This window comes from Pelodiscus sinensis, chromosome 16 (genome assembly GCF_052426305.1).
Source record: "Pelodiscus sinensis isolate ZL-2025 chromosome 16, ASM5242630v1, whole genome shotgun sequence".
Classification (NCBI taxonomy): domain Eukaryota; kingdom Metazoa; phylum Chordata; order Testudines; family Trionychidae; genus Pelodiscus; species Pelodiscus sinensis.
In genome coordinates this window covers 39,566,458-39,594,107 of record NC_143067.1, presented here as the reverse complement: position 1 = coordinate 39,594,107, position 27,650 = coordinate 39,566,458, and the positions used below count along the sequence as shown (strand labels likewise).

Below are 27,650 nucleotides of genomic sequence, written 5' to 3'. Positions count from 1 at the left end.
CCGAAAGAATCAACCCTGGCCAGCACATTTCTCCTCGCCCCTCTTTCCCTCCCAGTATGGACAGCGCGGGCTGGGCAGGCACAAGTGACCGAGAAGATGCTGGCGCTGAACGTCCCTCTGCTCGTGTGGATATTTGGCTGCATGTGTTCTCTAGGTAAGGCCACTGCAGAGGGGAGGGGGGGATTTTAGAAAGAGGGATTTTAGCTCCTGTTTAGGAGAAATGTCCGGCTTCTCAGAGGTGCCCAGTCCCCAGCAGATCCAACTGAAAAGCTGAGAATTTGCTTATGTGCTTACACTGGGAGATCAGCGTGTTAGAAATCGGGGCATGTTCACTCCGCTGAAGTTTGTTTCAGAGGGTTCACATTAAAAGAAACTCCTGTCTTGTGATAACGAAGGGGCTGTGTATGTGGCATGGAGGGGCTTGGGGGTTTTTAAGTAATTGATGCGTGCTGCGGCAGAGACATAGAATGACTAGAGCTACTGTGTTTTGAAATGGGCAAGGTATTATTGTCCTGCAAAGCATTTTGCCTCTGGACTGATTCCCTAATCATTTCTCATAGCTGTTAATAGAGATGATGTACAGCTGCAGACAAGACACTGACATTAGAACATGATTTACCATCTTTATCCAAAGAAAGTCCTGTCAGCAGATAGAGATTAGTTAATAGTTCAGCTTTTCACTACACGTTCACACATGCTGCTTAATGTGAGGCGGGGCAAGTGTTAATTCCATAGCCAGAGATTCGTGTTTTCGAATCTGGCCTGTGGCGTCCCCCTTTGTTCTAGGCACGCTGGGTGTGCGTGGTGTGCGTGGTATCGGCCGAGCAGGGAATAGCCCTGTTTCTGTATTCCATGCCGGCAGAAGGGGCTGCAAAGTTACTCGCTGCTGTTTCTAGAACAGATGACTGCAAAGACAATACCTAGTCCTGCATGTCGGGCTGGAAGGTTTGGATTGTAGGATTAAGTCCTAGGAAGAGTTGCCTAGAGGTAGAGGCCTGGCGATGGGGGAATAACAGGATTTGCAGAAAGCAGAGAATAAATCTGTGCTTGTCAAAGAATAACACTCTGGACTCTTCAGTTGCTACCTGCTCCGTTAGTTCCTAGGAGCAAGTGCCTAGGCATTTGCAATGGTATCCAAACAGTGACTGGCCCAATTCGTCCTGAAGTAGCACCGCTGACTTCAGTGGAGGAAGGCATTTTGCCCACTCGGGAACGAGAGAGGGATTTTAACAGACTCGGATGGGCTCCTTAGGATGCTAGGAAGCTTTTTAGCAGTTGTGGACAATTGGTCTCTCGGTAACAATGGCAGTTACAGCTCAGAATTCTCTCTTGGGACCTGACAGACCTGCCACGTCATCCGGCTCCAGTCTGGCCTTTAAACTCAAATCCAGCTGCCTCTTTACTCCTCTCCAGCAGGCTTGTACTACCCCCCTTGGACGTATCCACCACATCAACCGCTGTTGTGGGGAGGCAATCTTGCCTAGTGGGTAGGGCCCTGGATTGTCAGAACAACTGGGTTCTAGTCCTGCGACCTTAGGCACTTGTGTGTTTCCTTTGCCATCCAACTTGTACGCTCGTTTTAGGGGCTCATTTACAGCTTGTGGTCCGCGGGAGACCATTTAACATGCTGGTGTATTTTGTCTCGTTAGCGTGGCGCTGACATGGCAGTCCAGGATGTCGCAATTCTGGCTTGTCTGTTTTGCTTCAGAGCAAATTCCTATGCTGCACCTTATTTTGGTGCCCTAGCGTAGCACCGACAGGCAGAACCGAACCAGGGACCTCTGGAGCCTGGTGCATGAGCCGCTACTGACAGAGCTCAGAGCCAGCTGGCGCTTGGCTAAGGCCAGGGAGCGGACTTGTTCTCTGTCTGTAAGTGGCTCAGTGCCACTCTCTGGGCCAGCGCACCACACCCAGGAGGCGTGTGGGTTACACGAGCAGCTGGGGCTGTCGGAGGCGTAGCGCAGAGGGCAGGGGGAATACTGCGGTGCCGCCTGTCGCACATCATTTTCCGGGGGTAGCTGGGGTCTGGTTAGGGTAGCTGGGGGTAGCTGGGGTCTGGTTTTGGAACAGCGATCCCGTGGAAGAGCTGCGTGGGCCGGGCAGGCTGGGAATGCCCTGGGCTCAGCGTGTCCCGAGATACAGAACTACCGTCCTGGGGGGACGTGGAAGAAGACCAGGGAAAAACTCTTCGCCGTGGCACGTGGTCGATGGTGGCCAGTGCTCCCAAGGAAAAAGAGTCTCCCCTCCCCTCACTGCATGGGCCCTTGCAAAGTGGGCTGGGCCGCCTGCGAGCAATCTGGTGCTGGCTAAGGAAGTAGCGGGGGGGAGGGGAGGCGCTGCAGTGCCTACGAGTAGGGGTGTGGCTCCCCTTCTCGCGATTCCTGCTCATTCTCACTGCGCGAGGGTGGGGATAAGCCCAGCTGAGGCACAGCGCAGCCATGCCAAGTAGGTGCCCCCCAGGTTCAGCATCTTGGCACTTGGCCCGGTGATGGGCTGCCCGGGATCTCGCTGGCCAGGCTGGTTTTTAATGGATTTGTCAGTTACCCCAAAAAAATCATTGACTGGCCTTCGGAGCACAGGGCGCCGAGACGGCGCCTGCCCTCTGCTGTGTTCCCACTTCCCAGTGTTACGTGAGAACAGATCAGCCCCGTGCAAAAGGTGGCAGTTCCCTGCCCGCCAACATGCCAGGGCACTAGGCAGGCGTGTGAGTGGGTCTGAGTCGCCCAAGAGCAGGAAGCACCCAACGCTCTCCATCTTCTCGGTACGTGTGCGCTCTAGAGGTGGCTGATGGAGCACCGGGGCTCCTGGAGTTGCCCTGTGGTCATGGCTGGGTTGGCACCAATTTTGTTGCCTTTCAAAGGTGGTCACTCTAGCAACTCCGCTGCTAGTTATATCCAGCGCCGACAGCTTGTGCAAGTAAGTGTGCAATCGCACAAGGGGAGTGACTGCCATGCTCACAGTGCACACGTGGCTCTGGTCCTGAGCTCACTGCACTGCCAAGGGGAAACAGAGTCAGATCCCAGGTCTTGCTCCACAAAGCTGCTGCTGAGCCTTTTCCACCTGCCTCTCTGTGTTATTCCCTGGCCACCCTCATGACCCACAGGTCTTGAACCCAGGTCCCCAGGAGCAACCACACTGCAACCCTCCGCATAGCAACTGCTCACACCGGGTTTGAGGCTCCACCCCTGATGCCCCATTGGCAGAGTCCCAGAGCAGCTGATTGGACCGCTGGCTCTACTTAAGCTAGCAACAGACAGAGGAGGCTGGGATTCAGCGTGGTTTGCACTGCATAACATGGGGCTCCTGCTCCCCCCACTTGACTTCCCAGCCCCCTGACCTAGCCTGGCTCCAGACCTCTGACTTATGGCTCTGATCTCTGCTTTGTTTCCAGTCTCTGACCCCCAGTATCCCAGCTCAGTTCGAGTCTAGTTACTGACTTCTGGTTCTGCTATCCAGTCTCTGGCTTCTGACCTCCTGGTATCCTGAACCCTCCTGCGAACTCCAGCTCCAACCACTCTGTCTGCCTGCCCACAGGACAGCCACCCCTTTTGCCAACCCAGCAAGACCTGTGCTCCTTGGCCAAAAAAGCCCAGCCAGTCTGGAGGAGGAGGAAGGGGGCGGGTGCATACCAGGAGGGTCCCATATGCCAAAAGGGCTTGCTCACGATGCAGAACTTCCTGAGCTAGCCTAGCTGTGTTACATGCTCCACGTTCCTCTGAGGGGCCGAGGGGGCTTCTGCGAACAGTTAGCGATGACCAGGGGGCCGTGCGTCCCGGCATCGTGAGTCAGCAACAGGTGCCCTTAGGGGAAATGGTGCCAGTAGGTGAACACCAGGACGTCTCGGCTTCCAACGTGGATCTTTGCTGGAGCCCTGAGCCGGGAGAGGGGCCGGGCTCTGTCCACCGTAAGCAAGTGGCCTCGCTGCCGACACTCAGACTCGGGTGACCCAACTGCTAAGAATTACTGGCTGCAAACCATGCAAGAGCCTGGCTGGGACAAGCTTAGCGCAGCTGCTGCTGGCTTGGTGAGATGAACCGGCCCCCCTTTGGGTCCCTGGGCAGAGGCTGCCAGCTATCCCATGCTGGCTGTGCTTTGAGGGCACTTCTGGAGAAAGTACGGTGCTGACAAAGGGGTTAAATCCAGCCTCCTGGCTGAGCACCACAGGCCTGTGACACTGTTCATGGTCAAGGATGATGTGGGGCAGGAGGGTGTATTTGCACCGAAGATGTAGGAAATGGGTTCTTTGGGGATTAGAGCCAGCCGCTGCATGGAGTGCCGGGCCGTCCTGGCCCATGTAGCAGAGAAGAAAGAGGCACGTTCCAATGTCACCGCAAGAATTCCCTGCCAAGCTTGCTCCAAGTCTGGCAGTGTGCAGGCTGGGAGGCTGGTCCAGGCCCATCTTAGCAAGAAACAAGCGTGGTTTGCAGAGATCTGGGCAGAATTCCCTGTAAGCCAGGCGCGTGGGCGGCCACTCAGGAGAGAGTCAAATACCACCCAGCTGATTAGCAGAGCGCACACAACTAGGTTTATGTTTCTACCAGTGGTGCACATTTGCACAAGCCTTGGTGCACATTGAACAAAATTATTCTGCACATGGGTGGAAAAGATTAGAGGGAACATTGGACTAGATTAGAGGGAACTCTATCATTGCACGTGAATCACAGAGGTGGACTGGGGCACGCCACAGGCTGCTGGGGGGTGTCATCGAGAGGCGCAAAGGTCCTCCGGTGACAGGAGACATTTTACATCACTGCCTTGGAGGTCTGTGCCTAAAGCTAGCAGCTGTGAATTGCAGGCCCCATAACCAGACTAGTTAGCCACGCTCCTGTCAGGGGTGGACAGACCCATTCTACCCCGGGCACTAAGGGGTTAACGGGCAGGAGCACCTTGTCCTCAGCTGGGCTGATTGCAGGGCCAGCCACAGCCCAGGGGCTAAGTGCAGGGCCAGCCACAGCCCAGGGGCTAAGAGGCTGCAGCTCAGCGGAGTGGGAGGCTGCGAGAGACCCAGGGCACAGAGAGGCGCGGCCCTTGGCAGCAGCCTGGCAGGAAGTCGGATCCCCATGGAGGGAGAATCCGAGACTGTGAGTCTGCAAAGGGCCTATGCGATGGGTTGTGGGTCCCTGGGCTGGAAGCCACAGGAGAGTGTGGGGCAGAGGCTAGGCTCCCCTGCCAGCCCCCAGCAAAGGGGTCAGGACTCGGCAGTGGCCTGCGATTATTGGGTCCTTATTGCCCGGAGGGGGAGAGACTACAATGACCCGGCTGCAGTCATAAGAGGAACCTGCTCTGGCACAGAACCCAATGATGGGGGTGGAGTGGGGGAAACTGAGGCAGGGTCGTTGATGATAGGCACCTTGGTGAGAGGACCCCGGCTGGCAAGGCCTCTGGGGGCCGGGATTGAACGGTGGGGCTAGCGGGTGGAACTTTGCATGAGCCGCGGGTGCGCTGGTGTTTGGCTTCCCGTGGGCAGGAAGTGCCAGGAAGCAATAGGGCAGGGCAGCAACAACAGAGCCGTATGCGGCCCCTCCCCGTAAGCGCTGTACGGGAGCCTGAGGGGAGCTCACAGTGAAAGCCTTTGTCTTGCTGAGATGGAACAGGACACTAGTAACCTGGGTGACCGGACAGGCGCCCTGCTCACACATGCCTTTGCTCTGGTCCCGTGCAGGGGGTTAGCCACAGTCCTGCCACACTCCTTAGTGCAGGCATGACTCCCAAAATGGGGGGGACAGAACCCCTCACCCCCTCAGCTTGCCCTGCACCCCTATGGCGTGGCACAGTGGCTGTGCCGTCTCAGAGCTGCCTGGCCTGGGGCGCTTCGCCTCCTAGAGCGCCTGAGGAGGTGTCAGTGTGGGCCCCGCCTGGCCCTTAGGGCTGTATCCCCCCCTTACTCCTTAGCACTTCTACAGCTCAATAGCCACAGGGATCGGCTGCCATTTTGTTCTCGGAGCTGCTGCTGCAGGTTACAGAGGAAACCCACCCTGTGCTCTCTCCTGGAGACGGGACTTTGGTTCTTTCTCGTTTGCCTCTGCCTGGCACAGCAGAGAAGACTGAGGGGGGACATGAGAGCCGTTTTCAGGTATCTAAAAGGGTGTCATACGGAGGAGGTAGAAAACTTGTTCATCTTGGCCTCTGGGGATAGGACAAGAAGCAATGGGCTTAAACTGTAGCAAGGGAGGTTTAGGTTGGACATTAGGAAAAAGTTCCTGCCTCTCAGGGTGGTCAAACACTGGAATAAATTGCCCAGGGAGGTTGTGGAATCCCCATCTGTGGAGAGATTGAAGAGCAGGTTAGATAAATGTCTATCAGGGATGGTCTAGATGGTATTTGGTCCTGCCATGGGGGCAGGGGACTGGACTCGATGACTCCCGAGGTCCCTGCCAGTCCTAGTGTTCTGTGATTCTGTGATTTCCCCATCCTGGGCGCTAGGGGCTGGGGCAGGGAGATGCACCATGTTCCGAGGGAATGGTGTCAGAACCCTGCCCCACCAGGGTTCGGCGCTGGACGGGGGGCGTGCCGGGGGTTTCTGGTCCCAGCCAGAAGGCTTTCCTCAGCCTTTTGCACGCCAGCCTGGCTAGCAGCAGCTCCTTCCCCGGGCCCCAGCCAGACAGACCCAAGCGGCCATAGAGCGGAGAGGGGCAGGCCCGAGAGCGCCGCTGCCATGGCAACCCAGAGCCAGCTCGCCGCGTGTGCTCAGGAAACTGGCCGCGCTAGCAGGGCGGGGGGGTCGCCTGGCAGCGGCCGGGGAGTGAGCGGCTTCCCGGCGCAGGCCTGTGGTGCTCGGACGGCTGGCGGTGCTGAGGACTGTTGGCGCGGGGGCGGACAAACGCTCGCCAGGCCCCTCCTTCACTGCTAGCTGCTTCGCTGATGCTCTGCCCCGGATTCGCCAGATCCCAGCCCCGGCTGGCCCGTCCCACGCACGCCGCTTCACGGCATTGCTTGGCGTTGCTCACTGCTCCCTTCTCAGAGCCAAATGGCTTTGCCCTGCCCTCCCACAGAACGCTAACCCGGCCTGAGCCGCGAGAGAGCAGCCCCCGGGAGGGTGGACACAGGCGAGCCGGCCCTCAGCCAGGAGCATGGAGCTGTGGTTAAAGCTCTTGATTGGGACGCGGGCGTAGGGGGCTCAATTCTAGCCTCTGCTGCAAACCTTCCACGTGACCTGTGGTGACTCACTTTGTCTAGGTCATAGCCAGGGCTGGCCACAACATTTTGGTACCTGAGGCGGGGAGCTGAAATGACGCCCCCAGGCCCCCTCGCTTGGGCCAAAACTTTGCAAGGTCTCAATTCTGCCTCCTTCCGGTTCCGCTCCTCTCATGGGGCTGTTCCGCTACCTACCCCAATAAAGGAGAACTAACAGCAGCAGACACAATTTTCTACACTCTGGGTCCTAGTGGTGCCCCCCCCCCCCCCTCACAATCTGGCACCTGAGGCGGCCGCCTCAGTTTGCCTCATGGTAAGGCCAGCCCTGGTCATAGCCCCCATCTAGGAAATGAGGAACGGGGTGCCTCTCTTCCACCCATGTTCTGTCTTGGCTGTTAGATGGCAGACTGCTCTGAGCAAATTTTCCTCTTGCTATGTGCATGGAAGGGTCCGTGACCGGGCACTAGTCCAGTCCCCCGCCCTGAGGCAGGACCAAGGACCATCTAAATAAGAGCATCCCTGCCAGGGGTCCGTCTAACCTGCCCTTTCATATCTCCAGTGATGGAGATTCCAAAGCCTGCCCAAGGCCCTACCCCTTTCATGCTCACCAGAGTTTTTTGGGGAAGGCAATCCCTTTCTTTGCCTGGCTTACTCACCATGCCCGCACCGTGGAGCTGTGTGCAATCCCCGACCCTCAACAATGTATACATTGTTCATAAACGCCAAAGCCTATGGCCCCCAGAGCTACGGAATGTGACTGGAGTATGTCACAGCAGAAACTACACAGATTACCCATCCGATTACATCTACCTGTCACTTCAGCGAGATACCAGATATTCCTTTATTGCCATCGTAAACTGTTCTTCTTTGTTGCTGGGCGCTGTTTAATCCTGCTGTGTTTCACCCGAGGAGTGGCTGCATGGCAGCGTTTTTGAAAATTGGGTCACTTATTAAGTGACTAATGAATTTAGAAGGCTGCCGTTAGGCTCGCAGTTAGGAAAAGCTTGGCCAAAGCGCTTTGAAAAACTGAGACAAAAGGTCAAAGAATGAGGTGATGATCGTGATTCCACTGGCTTCTTTGGACACACGTGTTCTCCACCTGATAAAACCCAAAGGGGGCGTGGAGAGGACCACCAGAAGGTCCCACCGGCTCTGTAGCTACCATGTAGAGAGCAGAGTGGGAGCTCCCTGCACATCTGGAAAGGAAGGTTTTCACCCCACAGCCAAACAGGCTGCTTCCATGACAGTCCAATGACGTAACACCCTCCATGTCCTCCAACCTCTCCCGCTGCACAGATCCGAGATCTGAGCCTGTTCATGAGTAAAAGAATTCCCCTCCCTGAGGAATCCAGCAACCTGCTAGCCCACGTCACTGAGCAGAGTCCATCTGAGGCCTAATTCAGAGCCCAGTGAAATACTGAATCTGAACCCCAGCTGTTGATTACGTCACTGCTGCTGCTGACTGTAACCCTCTTAAAAGAGATCAAGCGTCTCTCCTTATGCTGCAGCTGGGAAAGCCGCCTGAGAGCAAACACTCTCGAAACAGCTGACGTTCCAAAAATAAAAGCCGACTGAGGATCCCTCAAACCCACCAACTCCTGGTTTTAATGGATATGTCTTGCTGTCTACAGAATGAAGTCAAAGAAGAAATCCCACAAATAGAATCTCAAATTCTCCTGCTCTCCCACCCTTGGGGAATTAAAAAAGTTCTCTCTAAGGGAGGGAGGTGACATGTACCCCTAGCCCTGGGGGGAGCCGGGGTTGGCGGTAGCAGGCCTTTCCTGTTACAGCAAGGCCAGAGCAAAATTTCCTGTCATGAATCACTCAGCAGCCTCCCAGCCCCCACACATCACTCCAGGCTCAAGAACAGGTTATGGGTCTGCCCTTAAATTCAGGGGCAAGTCATAGGAACGGCTCCGATGGGAATCGTAATTGCAGCCCTACCGGAGGTGGCCTGCCTTTTGCTGTTACGGGTTTGTATTTCAGCAGCGCCTGGGGCCGTTGTCGGGGATGGGACCCCGGTGTGTTGGACAGGCCCTCTACAGACAAACAACACATTCTTCAGCGAGTGGAGTTCGCCCCGCCCCACGCCCCGACATACCACACACAAGTTCTTTGTCACCGTCGTTCCCCTCCATGCACACGAGGACTCCCCGCTTGGTGAGCTTGGAGCCATGCCTGGAGGGTTGGCATTTCCTTTGTACACACCCTTTGTGGCTGTGCTCCTGCTCTGTGGCTTCAGCTGCCCTTCGCTTCCTCCCCAGCTCTGGGCTTAGCAGTCTCTCGGGGCAGATCCATTCAAGATGGAATTGAAAGCTTAGCTCCGGTGCAGACACGGCTTTCGTTGTGACAGGGAATGCTGGGTAATAAAGAGATCTTGAACCTAGGGGAGGAAGGCTAAACAAACAAGGGCTTGTAACCTGGGGCAGGAAGGGGTGCTGGGGATTGGGTGCAAACTCCATACCTTTCATTCCCCTGTGAAACCCACACACCTGGGCTATGTCTACACTCGCGGCTTCTTGCGCGAGTAATATGCAAACGAGGCTAAGTGTGGAATATCGCCGAGCCTCATTTGCATACCTAATGAGCCACCATTTTTTTCAGAAGAGGCTCTTGCGCCAGATGGAGCAACTACACTGCTCCTTCTTGCGCAAGCCGTTACACCTATTACTCGACAGGAAGAACGGCATTGCGCAAGAGGGTTTTTCTTGCGCAAGAAGGGGCAGTGTCGACGCTCCTTCTGGAGCAAGAGCCTCTTCTGAAAAAAATGGTGGCTCATTAGGTATGCAAATGAGGCTCGGCAATATTCCACGCTTAGCATCATTTGCATATTACTCCTGCAAGAAGCCGCGAGTGTAGCCATAGCCCTAGTGTGGTTACTGGGCAATGCAAGTGGTACCTAGACCACAGCAACAGTCAAGATCAAGAGACCTCTACAGCTTAGGCTGGGAGCCAGCTGGCTTTTAGCTCGGAGGGTAGAGGCTCCTAGATCTCTGTTTCAGAGGTCCCAGGTTCAAATCCGCCTAGTGGCGGTTACACCTGCACTGGCTGCAGGGGCCATGTGTGGCTTTGAATGCTGCGAGCCTGAAGGGGGAGGGGTACTTTGTGCACTGTGTTGCCTGCAAACAGGAAGCTCCCATTGGCTGGTTTTGGGTCAGTGGGAGCTGTGAGATTATGCTGGGGGCGAAGCAGCATGTACCACCCCCCTCCCTCTGGGCTCACAGTGTTCAGAGAGCTGCTCTGAGCAGCAGGCAGGGAGCCTGGTGGAGGCTCCCATGGGCTGCATTCAGCCCCCAGGTCATGTTTTTCTCGCCCCTGATCTCATGGCTTGGGGTAGCCATCACAGTCACCTTCCCCTTTCTTTTGTTCACTAGGAGGCAGCGTCCTCCTCTTCCCTCCCCCCGCTTCCTCATTCCCACGTCTCCAATGTCTGGGCTTAACTCTTGAAGGCTTCTGTTCAAGTGAGCTGAAAGTCAGATGCATCGATTGCCAGCTCGGAAGCTGGTTCTTTCCAAAGAACATTAAGCCCTGGTGAAGCTGGCTTGGCGTGACCAGGTGTAAACTGCAGCTACTGTAGAGATTCCAAGTGCTTGGAATGATGGGCATGCTGTACATTTTTGGCTTCATCTACAAAGCAAATGCAGTATTACAGGCAGTTAGTCCTCCAGGCAAGGTGACCGGACGGTGCCCTGCCTGTTTGGGAAAGTGATAGTGTGGGGAAAGAAGAACTCTATATTTTTGGGAGGGGGGAACTTTTGTGGAACATTTGCAGTGGAGTATCGTTAGGCTATTTACACCCCCCATGCTTAGGCCATGACTATCCCCTGATGCTTGCTAACAGGGGCGGGAGAGATGGCAGCACAGGGGCTGTTGTCAGGGCAGACGAAAACTTTGCAGAAGCCTGGGTTCAGGGACAGGATGGGATTTCCTGTCCACACCCAGCCCAGTGTCCATGGCTTCATTGCTCCCCGGCATGAGCTGCTCATGGGATCAGGGCAGGCCCTGCTGGGGCACAGCTCCCTTCCCATGCAGATAGGCAAGGGATACCTTGGTGCAGAAGGGGAGCGGCTGGAGCTTTGATGCCACCCCCAGTGGCCGGGCAGAGTTGTGCTGCTGGGGAGCAGATCTGAATCTGTGGAAGGCACAGCCAGGGCCAGATGAATGGACAAGCAAACGAGGCACGTGCCTACCGCCCAGGTTCTTGGGACGCCTACATGTAGAAAACGTATTGATTCTGTTTAGCGGGCGCAGATCTGCCCTCGGAGACCCTCACTCCTCTGCGTGAATGGCGCTGCGATCTTGTGAGGCCGCTCACATTTGGCTGAGGGTTCACTCACGCGAGGGAGGGAAGTTCTTTCCATTCACGTGCAAACTGGTTCCCGGTGGATGATCACGCCCAGCTGTGATCCCCTTTGCGTCTCCCAACCCTGCCAAGGAGAGAGCAGGGGGCTGGGTAAAGAGATCACTTCCTCCTCCAACAGGGAGGGGTCCAGGATGGGGGTGGGGGAATCTGCTTGGGTGCAGCGATGGGTTAATCCTGCCCAAGGGAGTGGGCTAGTTTAGATCACTTCTCTGTGGGCAAGGGGAGAACCTGACAATGAGATCTAAGCCTCCAGAACAATTTCAGCCAGATTCTGCATTTACACTGCTGTCCAAGAAAGCAGAGCGACTCCCGAGTCATTCCCCAGAAGTCATTCCTGCCAGTGGAATCAATCCAGATTTACACAGAACCTGGCTTTAAAAATAAACCGACGAATAAAGAGTGTTCCTCATAATACACAGCCTGACTGATCTTTATCACTGGGCGGTCATCGAGTTCTGGTAGAACTTCCTGCAGTGGGATTATGCCCAGGAGGAGTCTGGCCCGTTCTTTCACATACCTTGGTGCTGCGGGGCATTTCTGGCTGAGCTGACGGGATTAGGTCGGTCCCTTTGGTGCCTGGTGGAACCCGGCGGTTTGTAAGTTCCTTTGGCACTCTAGTGACTTTGCATTCTAGTGAGTATCCGTTTGGGTATTGGTGTGTAGGGCATGCGCTGCCAACGAGCTGTCTCTGCCGTTATGATGTTTCTGTGCCGGAGCTTTTTGACTAGCAATAATGAGAATGGCTGCAATTGTATAGGATACTCAGGAAGGGTTTTAATAGAATAGATTGAAAAAAAAATTATTCCAGCTAATGGGTAACGTACTCTTTCTTTGAAACCAGGTCAGTGAGAAGGCAGTGTACATCTGGGGTCATGCGTGGCTGGTGGGAGAGGCCAAGTATCGGTTTACACGGTTCGCAAGATACACAGCGCACGTACCAGCACTGCCCCAGACCGAGGGGTGTGGTTTTGACACGTTGGTGAATAAGTGTTCTTGGGTATGTCACCCAGGGAGAGTCTAGTGGGGGTAAAGCTCATGGGCATGTGGGTGGAGCGTGTTCCTGAGTCCGTCACCAGCTGACGGGTCTTCTATAAAAACGATTCTGTCTGTGAGGGAAGGGCCCGCTCCTGTGGGATCGCCCGTCTGAAATGCTTCGCCACCGTGCATGACGTCTGCCAAATCGCACCCTCCATGCCATGCATCTGGACAGCGGCAGCTGTTCAGCAGATCACAGCACCATTCAGCAGCCATGTGGAACACTGAGGAAGGGCCCTAGGCCCGGTTCAGGGCCCAGAAGCAAGGGAGATGGGCAGAATGCAATTCCCCATCACTCGTGGTGGGACGTGAGCAGCAGGTGCTGGAGCCAGCCTCAGGAGCAGGTCTCCGGCCAAAAAGAGGGGCCCTGCAGCAGCACAGGGGAGCCCCGGGCTAGGCACAGCCTCAGATAAATGCCACCTACTAAGCCACCGCTCACACTGGCGTGAAACTCCCTGAAGGTAACAGACGTGAGGATCCGTTACTCTAGCCCTGCATAGGGGCGGGGGGGGGGGGGATGAGAGGTTGGGCCAGAGGGGACACGGTGCGAGTGTGTCTGCAGCACATTCTAGGTCCAAAGACAGTGGTGGGGAAGCAGCTGTAAGTTAGAGCAGCCCCAGGGGCAACTCTGATCTCGGACTGGGTCACAGCAGGTGCTACCACCTCCCGCTCCTTTTGGGCTGCACCTTTTCCAATGCCCCTTCCTTTTCCTCCATTCATCTCTGCATGAGCAACTACACGCATCCCCACCCCTAGAACTGTACAGCCGCAGGATGGGCAGAACCCGGCCAGTGACAGCTAGTGCATGGAGCGAGGACAGGGCAGTGAGGGCAGCCATCTCAGTGGCGACTGTCTGATTTACAGGCTAAAATAGCTGTCTAGGATTAAAGGGTCCCAACACTCCGAGGCCGAGCCCGCACAGACATGCACACACAGGGGGCATCGCTACAAGCACTCCAGTAAGCCAAAGAATTCATGACGATCCAATAATTAGCCACTCGTAACAGTTTGCACCTCATTCTCTTTGTAAATTGCACGGCAAACGCCCATTGTAACATACCCCGGGCACAGCAATGCTGAACTCCGGCACAGTGTTTCCCTGTCCCTCGCTCCAGGGCACGTCACAAAAGCTGGTCAGTATCGTTCTGTTTGGAAGCTGGGCAAACAGAGGTGAGGAGAGATGATGTGAGCAGCCCAAGGTCATCCAGTGAGTCAGTGGCGGGAAAGAAGCCAGGTTTCCTGACTCTCTGTCTGAGGCCCTACCCCATTAATTGAACTGAAACTCAAAGTGGGGGAGGTGGAAAAGATTTCCTGAGGCATCTACTCTCTCCAGCACTATCGCAAGATCATCCCTTATATGAAGTCCAGGGAGTTTTCCTTAATGCATAAACGTAATAAGAAAAATGGCCCTTTGTGTGACTCCACCCTCATCCGTCTCAGGCTCGGGCATGGCCTCTTTATTTAAACAACAACAAACACCTTGTACTGGAAAGAGTTGTAAGGTCAGGCCGTGTCTCACCCAAATAAAACAACACTTTAAAGTTGTGGCACTTTAAAAGACTAACAGATTGACAACTCACTTCCTCGGGTGCGGAAGAGAAAAAGACAGGAAGAGAGACGAGGACAAAAACAAGACAGAGATGGGACTGTGACGTCAGTGCTAATTAAATCAGAATGGATGTGGCTCATCTCCGCCCGTGGTGAGAAAGCGAGGATACCTGGATGTGTTTGTTTAGAGCTGGTTCAGGGTGTCAAATTTGCACGTGAAATCCAGCTCGGCAGTTTCTCTCGGCAGTCTACCTTTGCCGGGTTTCTGTCTGAGAATGACACCTTGCAAGTCCAAAACGGTGTGTCCAGAGAGGTTAAAGTGCTCCCCACAGCCTTTGGCATGTTGGCATGTTGTGTGTTGGCTTTCAATGTCTGATTGGTGTCCAGTTATTCTTCTGCATAGAGACAAAGTCCCGGTGTGTGCGCTGTATATGGCAGAGGGGCGTTGCTGGCCCATGATGGCCTATATTACGTTAGTAGATGTGCAGGTGAAGGAGCCTTTGATGGTACCGCTGATGTGGTTAGGTCCTGTGAGGGTGTCACTCGGGTAGCCAGACTTGGCAATGGGGTTTGTCGCAGGGATCAGTCCTGGTTATTGTTTCTGTTGTGGGGTGTGAAGTTGGTGGTGAGTCATTCTGCAGCATAACTCCCTCTTACCAGATCCCTCCCTTTCTATTTTATGAGAAACAATCAAATTCCAGGCACATCCCATTGTCCTGGCACAACTAAACCCTGCCCTGGCTTTAAGTAACGAGAAGAGGGAGCTGCCTACTGAATTTGATGGTCTAGCTCAGCGGTTCTCAAACCTTTTGGGCTCCGGAGCCCTTTACATGCGTAAAAATATATACGGAGCCCCAGTGGTCCACTGATTGTATGTGTTGTACCTATCGATGTTTCTAGTTTGTCAACCTCACAGAGCCCCTGGAGATGTCCAGTGCTCCGCGGAGCACAGTTTGAGAAACACGGATCTAGCTCTTACTGTTTAGGAATTCTTGAACACACGGACTCACAGAAGGCTGGACGGACAGACAGACAGACGCACCTTTCTACACTACATAGTAAGATTCATTAGTCACGTGAAAGCTGCAATTCTCACATAATCACAAGTGTTGGGGGAGCTGGAGCTTGAATAAAACAGCAAATGCCTATTGGAGAGGCTAGGCGCTCCAGGGAACCCCAATGATTCCTGTTAACATTGTTAGTTAATTATTCTTGGTTCTGAACTCCCATCTTCTGGGCATTGTGGAAGGTCAGTTCTTAGGAAGCCGGCAGGCACATGACCAGCTTCTGCCCTCCGTTCCTTCTCTCAGGGCTGTTCTCATTCCTGCTCCAACCCGCTGGACCAATGGCAGTAATGTGGTTTGCACAGCGACAATGCAAGAACACGGTGTCAGCTGCTCACTTGTCAGGCTGCTCCTTGGCTTCCAGCCCCGGGAGCTGAGCTGCGTGGGAGGAGAGGCCCAGCAGTTTCATTCCATAACTGCTTCGTCCAGGGAATTACAGCCATTCATTTGCCTGGAGGCCTAAAAAATGTGACCTTTGTAAGGGATTGTTATCATTCCTGCTGTATCTTCCCCTCCTCTTTTGTGCGGGTGTGCACAGGCCTGCGCACAAGGGCTGGATAACACCCCCGAGATGGGTTCCCTGGGTGCGTGATCACCACCACGCAGGGTGCGCATGGTATGCGTGCGCACGCACTGTGTGCACAACCACAGCAGCACTAGGGGACATGCGCGAGCCCAGCTCCTGTGTTGTCATGGGGGCTCTGTCTCTTGGCACCTGCAAAGCCGTTTTCACCCCGTATTGAAGCCCTGACCTGCCTGGGTGCAAACTCTCTGGGCCTGGGGCCTGTTTGAGCTGGGATTCCATGCATTGAGCCTGCTGTGCACGGGACTGCCTGGGGCAGTAGGACCCTAGGGATTGCTTCGCCTGCAGGATCTGCTGCTCTTCGAGCTGTATGTGTCTGCTCCCTCCATCGTCTTCTGCTTCTCTGGTGGGAGGCCGGGTTGTGCCTAGAGAAAAGGGGCGGGAAAGTCAGGACCCGTTGGGTGCTCGTCCGACATTCCAGCAGCAGCAGGTCCCTGGCTATGGCTGTGCAAAGCAGCTGTAACCTCGGTCACCCCCGGGCTGAGCGGAGGAAGGGGGCACGGCTAAGGGTGACAGGAGGCAGTGCTGCTCCACTGCCTCCCATGTGCAGCGCTGCCCCAGGAACTAGACTTACGCCCCAGCAGAAATCTGGGGGAAAAGGGGGGAACAGACGAGAGTGACACCCTCCATCAGGATCAGGACGGGCGAGATATTTCTGGCTGCACCCGCTTCTCCACCCCTGATCCGCAGCATGCCCAGGGGCAGGCGCCTGGGGTGGATTTGGAGAGACCTGCCGCAAATGGAGGCAGAATGGCCTGAGGGGCTCTGCCAAAAGAATCCCTCTCCCTGGCAGCCTGAAGGAAAACGCCAGCCTCTGGTTTCCTGGACAAGCTGCCTTCTCTCTTCCAGAGGCAGAGCCTAGCACTGCATCTCCCAGCTGTCCAAGAGCTCAGCCCCTCTCAGAACAGCCGCTGCGCTGAAATCAGCTGGGAGTGTGAAATTCACCCCCTGTCCATGGGCCAGGCCTGTGGGGGGAGGACTGGCTTCCAGCCCAGCCTGTGGGGAGCTGAGATCTGCAGCTTTGGAGCCCTAGATATCTGACCCCAGTGCTCAACAGTATCGGGTCCCGACTGAACACGGCCCCTGCACACGTGTGTTAACTGCGGCCGTGGCTCTAAAGCCGGTTCCAACAGCCTTTCTCTGCCAAGCGGGACCAGTGGGCAGTCGCTGCTTATTGCACCATGCAAACCACTGGAAAGGACGCACAGAACAATGAAAGACCAGCAGAAAATAAAGTTACCCTGGGGGCCGGGGGCAACTGAGCCCACCCCACCTCTTCCTGCCTCTGCCCCACCCTCTGCCCCACCTCTTTCTGCCCCTGCTTCACCCCCCACCCTGCCTCATCTTGCCCCTGCTCCCCCCTGCCCCACCTCTTCCTGCCCCTGCCCCACCCCCTGCCCCACCTCTTTCTGCCCCTGCTTCACCCCCCACCCTGCCTCATCTTACCCCTGCTCCCCCCCGCCCCACCTCTTCCTGCCCTTGCTGCACTCCCTGTCCCGGCACTTCCTGCCCCTGTTCCACCCCCACCCCGGCTGCCCCAAAGAGCTCCCCGACAATACATATGATGAACCAGCTGGTGGATAAAAACCCTAACCCCTGGGGAGGAGGAGGTGCACACATGGGCAGTAGGTGAACGCAGGGCTGGGGGAGGCACACCCCCAGTCCCGCCCTTCCTGCCCAATAACTCCTGCTAACATCACAGGCACCCTGGTCCCTCAAGCAAAACCGGAAGCGGTTTCCTCAAGCAGCTCTTTCTAACAGACCACCCATAACTCTCAGGAGGCCGGAGGGCTTCAAGAGAAGGGCACTGCCTTGAGGGGAGCTGTTTTGGAATGAGCACGGCGTGATGAGAGCGACTTAAAAATAACCCTACGTTCATTCCACAGAGGCTACGAATGGGTTGACTTCAGCAACACTAATTACGCCGTCAACATCCAGGCCCGCACGGCAGATGGCAGAAAGCCCTCCCTCTGCCCCAGCTGAGGGGAAACCAACTGCTGGCGGTAAGTGCCTGCCCTGTTCCTAGCACGGTACCGCGCGCTTCATTGCAGTGACTTTGCGCACACACAGGGCATGTCTGCGCTGCAGGGTAAGACTGTGGCCCAGGTGGGCAGATCCGGCCCAGCTTTCATCTAGTCGGCATCGAGATGCAGTCGGGTTGCTGACCTGTGCTGTGCTGTCTGCACGGTTACTGTGTACCTGTGCTAGCTAGAGTCAAGCTACCCCCGGCAGGCCTACAATCTCACTTTTCCTCGCAGTGACAGATACACTGAGCGTCAGATTGTGCACCCCATGCTCCTGTCCTGTCAGCGGGCGCCTCTTTGTACAACGGATGCCAGGGAGGCAGGGGAAGTGAAGGCCAGACTGTTGCATGCCCAGTGCTTTTGGGGAGAAGGTCTCTAAGCACTCACCAACTGGAATACGGCCCTGTGGCAGGGAAGCTGCTTCAGCCTGGCTGTGGCAGGGCTCCTTCAGTCCAGCCGAGCCGGAGCAGTCCCCCGACCCGCCCTTTAATCGGCTAAAGATTAACCAGTTAACCAATGAAATGGGATTTTACTTCCCTACCACAAGTCCTTCTGCCTCTCTGTGCCGGCTGTGAAGCGGGAGGTTGTGAGCGTTCGCTCAGTCATGTGGCTCTTTGGGGCACAGAAGTGCAACTTACAGTCCCACTCCTGCTCCCCTGGAGGCCACTGGGAAGTTTGCGTGGACTTCACCAGGAGCCGCTCAGTCTCTCTCTGCAGTCAGGCTAAACAGCGCCGTGGGCGAACGGCGGCACTGGCCCCGGAATCGCGTCCTTCCCAGATTCTGAGGAGAAAGCAAGCCGTTCGGTAAAACTGCCTTTTCCACAGGTGCTTCAGAACAACTTCCCTCTACAGCCTCCACCTCAGACCGGAGCACCAGCCCAGCCCTCCCCGACCCTGCCCCGACTGAGGAGAAATCCGCCCTGACGATGGCAGCCTTTGGTAAGGGCCAGGCTTTCGGGGGCGCGGAGGTGGAGCTTGGGGATGTCGTTGGCCTCTCCCCAAGTCTGCTAGCCACCTTTGGAGTCACAGGTTCAAAGCCTGGAGGAGCACATCAGCTGGCTCATCAGCTTTCCTTCTCGGTGCGTGTGACCCATGGAAACAAACAAAATGGCTTTGCATCACTAGGACACGCAACCTAGGTGAAACCCCCAGCCTGTGGCCTTCTGCCTGTCCCCAGCCTGAATACCAAGCAGCTGCCTGTTCTCGCTGAGAGCCTGATTGGACCATCCCTCCTAGCCTTGTGCTTTATCCTGTCCACTCGTGTCAGTTAACTCCCTGTTTGCCTTATGCCACGCACAAGATGGGGTAAAGAGGTGCTGTAGATCATCCCCAAAATAATGGAAATGATAATGATCCACCTTAAGATGCTTTTCAATTGGCCTCCCCCTCCTGCCCAAAGATAAGTGTCCAATGACAAGTGAACATGGATTCGGTAGCCTCCATTGATCCACACTAGGAAAAGAGCGAAAAGCATCTGCTTCTTTATCGTGTAAAGTAGGAGAATCCTGGCTCATGAGCAGTGTTCCCTGTAAGCTGTGCGTTTGTGCGGCCCCTCGGGAGAAATTCAGATGCCACCCGGCTGATTTTAGCAGAGCATCCATAGCTAGATATTGTTTTTGTTTGTTTATCCTAGTGGTGCACATTTGCACATGCCTCAGTGCACATAAAATTATTCCACACATGGATGGAAAAGATTACAGGGAACATTGCTCCTGAGTGGCTGAAAAGTCATGTGTTGACTCAATAAATTTCATTTGTTTATGTCCACAGAGGTAAGCACTCGGGAATCTGGAGCAGTATTGACCAATTGGATCACGTGTGCCAATGAACACATTCTGATTTACCACAGACTGTTGTTGTTTGTCAGCCAGATGTCCTGTTCAGATTTAGGGTTGGCTTCTCAGGGGCCGATGACTGATTATTCAGGGTCTCTAAATATTGTCTCCACTTTAAAAACAAACATTCCAAAGCTTTTAGGAATTTATGGAGATACTGAAGAGATTTCCAAATAGTCTGGACTGGAACTATTGGCCTACATTCTTCCCTGCTGTAATTCCAGTGACTTCAACCAAGTAGAATTATACTAGGGGCATGGCTGCACTTACTGGAGATCGGCCCTGCAGTGATCAACCCTCACAGAAGTCAATTTAACAGGTCTAGTGAAGACCCGCTAAATCAACCGCCGATCACTCTCTTGTTGGCTCTGGTACTCCACTGGATCAAAAAGCACAAGGGAAGTCAGTGGGAGAGTTTCTCCCATCGACCCTCCCGCAGAAGAGACCCTGCAGTAACTTGACCTATGGTAGGGCGATTCCTGCTGTGATATTCACACAGCTGGAGTTGTGTTAATTAGGTCAACTTTGCTTTGTAGTGTAGACCTGCCCCAGGAGCTAACTCAGCCTTTTGAATTAAAGGTTAATTGAAAATCAAGATACATTGTCCTTTGAGGACAATACCAGCTAAAACAAAAGAGCAAGAGGTTTCTCATTCTAGTCAGTATCACCTCTCTGGCCAATACACTTCGATATTCATTACAACAGAAATAGAAATCTGCTTCATGTTTTTCCTTGGGGACACAATCAAAACCTTGTAGAAGTCAACACAGCTAACTCATTGACTTTCAGGAGGAGTTAGACTGGGCTCCGTTACGTTATCATTGACTAATTATTCCTTTCTCCATTCCTCAGGTGTCATCAGCTTCATAGTCATTTTGGTAGTTGTTGTTATCATCCTGGTCAGCGTGGTCAGTCTGAGATTCAAGTGTACTCGTGCCAAAGATACAGAAGGTATTTGTATGGGCTTGTGTGGTTACAGGCATTCCAGCAGGGCCACAAGTGGATTGTGTATGGAGATAAAGGGCGTTTCTGGTCCAGATCCCTGTTTTCAGTCACAGATGGACTTCAGAACTGGGCCCATGTAATTGTAGTATAAAAATTCTTTGTAGGCTGAAACATGTGATGTTTGGTCTCATCCTGCAATTATCTTCTCCTTTACGCCTACTAATTAGCAAAAAACTTGATCTGCCTACTTTGAGTAGAGGGGGAGGGGAATGAGTTTAAGATGCTTTTATTAAAAACAGCTTTGTCTTGTGCAGTGGCGAATAGTCATTGTTGCCTATGTAAATAAAACAATGCAGTGTGAACATATAGGCTATGTCTACACTAGAGCCTCTTGAACAAAAAATATGCAAATGAGGCAAAGCGTGGAATATCACCATGCCTCATTTGCATAATTAATGAGGCGCCGTTTTTGTGCAAGAGGCTTTTGTGCAAAAAGGAGCCGTCTACACGGCTCCGTTTTTGCGCAAAACCCTCCTCCTGTGCAAGAGCCGTTCTTCTGCATTTTTTTCAGGAAGAACAGCTCTTGCGCAAAAGCCTCTTGCACAAAAACGGAGTCTCATTAATTATGAAAGAGGTGCGGCGATATTCCACGCTTCGCCTCATTTGCATAGCATTTGTGCAAAATGCGCGCAGTCTAGACATAGCCATAGTGAAAGACCAAGTTCTAACCCCACACACAAGGGACAGAGATAAGCCTGCTGGCGCTGTCTCGATGCAATTGGCTACGTCTCCCGGGTTTCAGCTTCTCGCTCCACACCGCATTAGCATTGCATTCCCATGTTTGCACGGAAAGTGTAGTAAGATTTCCAGGTGATGCCTATGTTGCAGCTCAAGCAAGCAGTGCCCAGTAGGGGGCAAAGCTGCTCCAGTACTGACACAATACTTGATCAGTAGCTTCAGAGGGGTAGCCAGGTTAGTCTGCAACGGAAAAACTTAAAAAACAACAAATATCAGCACCTTGAAGACTAACAAAACATGCAGATGGGATCCTGAGCTTTCGTGGGCACAGCCCACTTCTTCAGATGAATGTTTGCCAAAAGGCTTAACCGAAACAAGCAACACAAACATCAGCTCACTCAGTTGTAGACCGTGAGGTTGGAGACGTTTTTTCTAACTGGGCTGAAATACCTGACAGAGGCTTTAACATTCCATTGATTGACTCGTGTGGTGGTCAGTGGCATTCGGAATAAATCTCGCTTTGCTCAGTCATAGAATTCCACACAGCACCAACTTTTTTTCCCTTCTTCCAACAGATAAACAGAAACCGGGGAGCTCCGTGGTGTCTGAAAGGTAAGGATGCTAGGGAATCGCAGCTTTCTGCAACACCCGTGATGAAGGAGCCGACATTGGCACAATTTATTTGTAGTGCTGTTGTGCCTATTAGCACCATAGAATCATAGAACACTGACAACTGAAAGGGACCGTGAGAGATCAAGTCCAGTCCCCTGCCTTCATGGCAGGAGCAAGCACCATTCTAGCTCATCCCTGACAGGTGTCTATCCAACCTGCTCTTCAATATCGCCAGTGATGGAGATTCCACAACCTCCCTTGGCAATTTATGCCAGTGTTTAACCACCCTGACAGTTAGGACCCCAATATCCTTTTTTCCAAGACTCATTCTAGCAAGGGAAATGGTTAGCAGGGGACTGTCAGGAGATTTATTTGGAATTGGTGAAAAGTGACACTGAGCCTTGTCCTGCCCCCGTGGAGTTAATGGAAAAGTTAACGGAAAAATACCTATTTGGGTACCTCCTTTCAGAGCTGCATTGAAGCCAATGGGCAGCTCAGAAAAATCCACCTAGTTATATTCCAGTAGCTAACTATGTATTTAGATGCCTACGGTTAGGCCCCCAGATTTGAAAATGTCTTTGGTGAGACAGAAGTGGGCCCAAAGACTGGGGGTACGTCTAGACTACATGCCTCTGTCGCCAGAGACATGTAGATTAGGCTACCCGACACAGGAAAATGAAGCGGCGATTTAAATAATCGCCGCTTCATTTAAATTTACATGGCTGCCGCGCTGAGCCGACAAACAGCTAATCAGCTGTTTGTCAGCTCAGCGCAATAGTTTGGACGCGCGGGTGTCGACATCAAAGGTATTTGACGATCACCCAGGTAAACCTCATCCCAGGAGATTTACCAGGGTGGTCGACAAATACCTTTGATGTCAACACCCGCACATCCAGACTATCGCGCTGAGCCAACAAACAGCTGATCAGCTGTTTGTCGGCTCAGCGCGGCAGCCATGTAAATTTAAATGAAGCGGCGATTATTTAAATCGCCGCTTCATTTTCCTATGTCTGGTAGCCTAATCTACATGCCTCTGGCGACAGAGGCATGTAGTCTAGACGTACCCTAGGTTTTGTATAACAACCCAGCCCCCCATTACCACAGTAGCTGAGCACCTTGCACTCTTTAGTGTATTTATTCCCACTTTACAAATGAGTGATTGGGAGGCTAAGGGTCATGCCCAAGGTTACACAGAAAGTCTGTGGCAGGGAATTATTAACTCAGGTTTCCCCAGTCATAGGCTAGAGCCCCAACCACTGGACCACCCTTCTCTAATCTGACAATCCAATACGAGTCAGCAGAGGAACGGTAAAGGACACCTCTGCTGGACTCGCTATTTTCATGCTCCTCCACTACATGGACTATAGTGATACCCCTGAATGCTCCTCCCATTTTAAAACAATATGTTCCTGGGGTTCTTTGAACAACCAGGCCCTGGAGGCTGAACTCTGTGTAGCCCCCGGAACAGGACGCAGCATGAGCAAGTCAGTGCACGACTCCCCAGGCCTAGCAATGTGTTCAACCACGATGCTGAAGGACCACGTGGGGAAAGGGCAATTCAGGCTCCATCCGTTCATTGTGTCCTTGGCCTCTTCACTGAGTTTGCCCAAACCGGTGCTACCTGTGCCGAGAGTTTTGTTCCGTGCACATTTATCTACTGAGGAACTGGTGTGAAACCACAACTCGTTCCCAGAGACCGACAAGGACATGCCGCATGAGAAGATCTTTCATTTGTACTGGCAGAGATGGGTCCAAACCAGAACGATTCCAAGTTCAGATCCAAATTTCATAGTCAGTCACTCACTGACCCAGCTGGCTCCATTAATCCAGAAGCCATAACTAGGGGGAGAGCAAGAGCCAGATTTGAATTCTACAGCTTGGGCTTCTCTCTGGTAGTGGATTAGAAATGAACCAGTAAACAAGAGAGGAAAAACGCCAGCATCTAGTTCTAGTCCACTGAAGTCATCCCCCGTTTCCCTAGCTAGGTCTGATTGTGCTGGGAAGCCCTCTCTCCTCTGACAGTTGCCTTAGTTTCCCAAAGACCGTAATTGACCTGCACCTTCTCTTGTTCCGTAGTTGCTCTGCAGCGACAGCTAAGAAGAGCAGCGTCACCCTGATCTCCATGAAGGACTTGAGCATGAACAACAGTGCAACTTACCCCACTTCGGAAAAGGTTTTTCTTTCTAGCCTCTCCTTGTAAAGAGCTGCTGGGGATGTCATTTCTCTCCCGAGGGGGAAGATCCTTTTGTTTTCTTCGTCCGCTGGAAAAGTGGTAATAAGCAGGTCCATGCCCACATGCAGAGGTCTGCGTTGCTACACACCAGCAAGGACGAAATTGGCTGCTTATCCAAAACTCACCTGAACTATCTGACCTGTGAAGCCCTGTACTGTCTTTGTGGGTATAAGGGAGGGTTATGTTGCCATCTAGTGGCCAGATGACAACACAACTGGGGGGGACTACCACTAGTCAGGCGAAAAGAGCTCTTCTTCAGCTCAAGAGGGCTGTTTAAGAGATCAGGGATCACTGTTCTCACAGGGGTTGGGATCGGTGCTGGTGTTTCCAGTACATGGTTTCATTCACATTATCTTCCTCCCCAACAACTGGTCCCTCAGCCCTGGTCTACCCTAGGACTTTATTACGAAATAACACCCCCAAGGCTGAATTTATAAGTGGGAGTGTCCACATGAGCAAGGCCGTTATTTCAAAATAACAGACCCCGGAATCTGAAATCTGTACTCCTGCCTTTCATTGGGAGTAGCGCTAATTCAGAAATAGTTATTGTGAAATAGAGGTAGCGTGGACGCTCCGGGGCTGCTATTCTGAAATAATTACTCCCCAGAGTAATTCAAACTCCCCAGTGTTTCCTGGGGCGCCAAGTCGAGATAGCGCGTCCACATTAACGGAGCCTGCTTCGGACTCATTTTGAGGCTTTCCTGTAGCGTGGACAGTCTAGTTTGAATTTGTTAAATCGGGGGTTAAGATGAAGTTAGTAATTTCAAAACACTTTCCTAGTGTAGACACGGCCTCACTTCCCCAGGGGGGTTACTATTGGACAACTACTCGAGCATTTGGACTTGGGATTGTTGGACGCCTGCCGAATCCTCGTGTCTTGGTTCTTTTGTAGGTGCTATGAAGACAGTGCTGTGACGGGAGCCATGAGGAAACACAGCTAGCTAATCCGGACTGACTTTCTATTATGGCAGGGGGAGGCTTTCCCTTTGCAAGTTATTACATCCTTTCCAGTGAATGCATGTATCCTAAGGCCGAGCAAAATAACCCTATGGGGGCTATCAGAGTTTTCTCCAGCTGACTTCAGCCTCTTGCAATGTTTGATGTTCTAACTACATTTCTGGTAAGCACAGAACTTTCTGTGTGTTCTAGAAGCTCTAGAGGGAGGAGAGCCAAACAACCCAGTGACAAAGACCACTCCCTTAATGACCCTTTGGCATCCCTGCCAGACAGTCAGTGGTTTGTCCCACAGCTGATCACATTCACAGATGTCCCAGTTCAGCCTTGCACTGAAAGGCATGATCCGAAGGCTACTGAAACCAACAGAAAGACGCCCATTAACTACAGCAAGTGTGAATCAGGCCTGAAGTCAATGGGCCTTCAGCAAATGCTTACCTGCTTTGCTGAATTGAGGCATAATTGCTGAAAGTCCCTCACTGTGCCTCCGTTTGCCTGTCTGAAGCAGGAACGACACTTACCTACCTCCCAATGGTGTGGAGAGGCTGCACTGATGAATGCCTGGAAAGCGGTTGGAGATCCATGAAGGAGAGCTGCTGGAGAAGTGCAAAGTATTTTTATTATCTTTACTATGAATTAACCTTCAGCCAGGCAGATCAGCACAGTATGCTCCAGGCAGGGAATACCCATAAGCCTTATCGGATGGCAAATGTGGTCTCTGAGTAGGTGATGCTTCCAAGAGGTCTGGGCTCTGATCCTTTCTGAATGGCGACAGAATGAGTGGCAATGAGCCGCTTCTGCTCTATTTCAGCAACAGCTGGCAAATAAAATGGTTCAAGTACTTGGAATAACAGAAGTAAAGACACTTTTTGGCGTGCAGTCTTGTCTTTTCTGCCACTCTTTGGGGCCTCGCTAACAGTGCCGGCGAGCCACCGGGTGTAAGGCTATGTCTCCATTTAGAGTGCCACAGCGGCATTGCTGCAGCTCCTCCGCTGTAGCGCTTCAACGGTACTTACAACAACCGGAGTTAATAACTGTAGTTAATCCGCCTGCCCGACAGGCGGCACAAGGTAGACAGAAGCATCCTTCTCTCAGCCTCGCACTGGCTTAGGAGTGTGAATTGTTCACATCCCTGAACGACACAGCGGGGTTTCCCATCTTTTTGATGTAGACCCAGTCCTCAGGTGGAGAGACTTTGGCGCATAATCACTGCTCACTGGTGGACAGAAACACCAGCCTGGGACAAACAAACACACACAAGGGTGGAACAGTGACACAAGCAACAGTCCTGGTCCTGACTGACAACTGGCCTTCAAGGTCTAATCCTCTCCAACCTTGCGGGTCTGCTTGCCCCTTAGAGCCTTTGGCTGTAGCCACGGGAGAGGGTGCGTTGGACTCTCTCCTAGACCTTCATTGATGCCCCTCAACTGGGAATCTGACCAATCATTAGCTGCTGTTCAGCTGATCTGCTGCACCTGTCTGTGGGGCTTCCCTCCAGAACAGGGCCCGGTGCTCCTTGGCCCAAAAAGGAACAAGCCACTCCCTTCTTACAGTACTTATACTGCACTTACATAAGAACAGCCACACTGGGTCAGACCAAAGGTCCATCCGGCCCAGTATCCGACAGTGGCCAATGTCAGGTGCCGCAGAGGGAGTGAATAGAACAGGGAACGATCAAGCCATCTCTCTCCTGCCATCCATCTCCACCCTCTGACAAACAGAGGCTAGGAACACCTGGAAACTCCAACGAGACGCTCTGCCTAGGCATTTCTATAGTGCTCTCCACCGGGATAATGGCCCAGCCAAGGTTCCTGCAGCCACGCCATCAGAAAGGTTCCTGGGTGAGCACCACAGAACCTGGAAGGACCCAGATGCCTAATGCTGCCCTATCTCCGATTTCTCACTGCATGCAACGTGTGCTGCGTGAGTGATGAGGCAGTAGCTTGGGTAGGGCAATGCAGTTGCTCTCACTCAGCTTAGACTAACTCAGGTGTCCAGAACTAGATGTCGTTCCCTCAAGTTTAGTCTGCAGTGAAAACACACACATACTAGCTGAGATTCCCCAGGCTGCCGAGGGGATCTGGACCCCCAGTTCCCATTTGATTGCAATGAGGATTTATCACTCAGATCCTTAGGTAACTTTGAAACTCTTGGGTGCTATATTTTGAAATTGAACATTTTAAAGCCAAATTCCATGTCTGATAACGACATTCCTCTCTGCCCAGCCTACACTCATGACTTGTGCTAATAAACTTAACTTGCTTCATAGTCTGAAGGAACAGACTTTTATAAACACCTTATTTATATACTGCAAAACGTGCAGATCTCGACTTCCCTTGAGGTGAACGTCAAGTTATATCGACCCTCAAGATAAACACTGATGGCAATGAAAGAAAAATAAATCTCGCTTTCAATGACAGTGTCAATATATGTGTTGTTACACATACTCCATTGCACCAGTCAATGGGGCACAATCATTTAGCTTGATTTAATTTCATAGGGTGATTTAAGGATGTATTCTGGAGACTGCAGGATTGAAACATGCTGATAGCAATTATTGACTTGCAGTCAGGTTTTACAGA

At 52.9% G+C, this 27,650-nt stretch overlaps 1 protein-coding gene across 2 annotated transcripts; it reads left to right on the top strand.

The window, feature by feature from the left end:
• On the top strand, window positions 1–27,487 carry ECSCR (endothelial cell surface expressed chemotaxis and apoptosis regulator). Of its 2 annotated transcripts, none has more exons than XM_006110351.5 (7): window positions 1–154; window positions 17,614–17,730; window positions 18,577–18,690; window positions 20,439–20,537; window positions 21,845–21,881; window positions 23,958–24,054; window positions 25,007–27,487. In XM_006110351.5, exons 1-7 carry the CDS (start codon window positions 97–99, stop codon window positions 25,013–25,015), a joined length of 531 nt encoding a protein of 176 aa, XP_006110413.2. In that variant the 5' UTR covers window positions 1–96; the 3' UTR covers window positions 25,016–27,487. The 2 variants fall into 2 exon arrangements, with proteins under 2 accessions (XP_006110413.2, XP_075756233.1); XM_075900118.2 differs by lacking the exon at window positions 1–154 and adding an exon at window positions 15,895–16,035.
• Window positions 27,488–27,650: the final 163 nt, after the last annotated feature.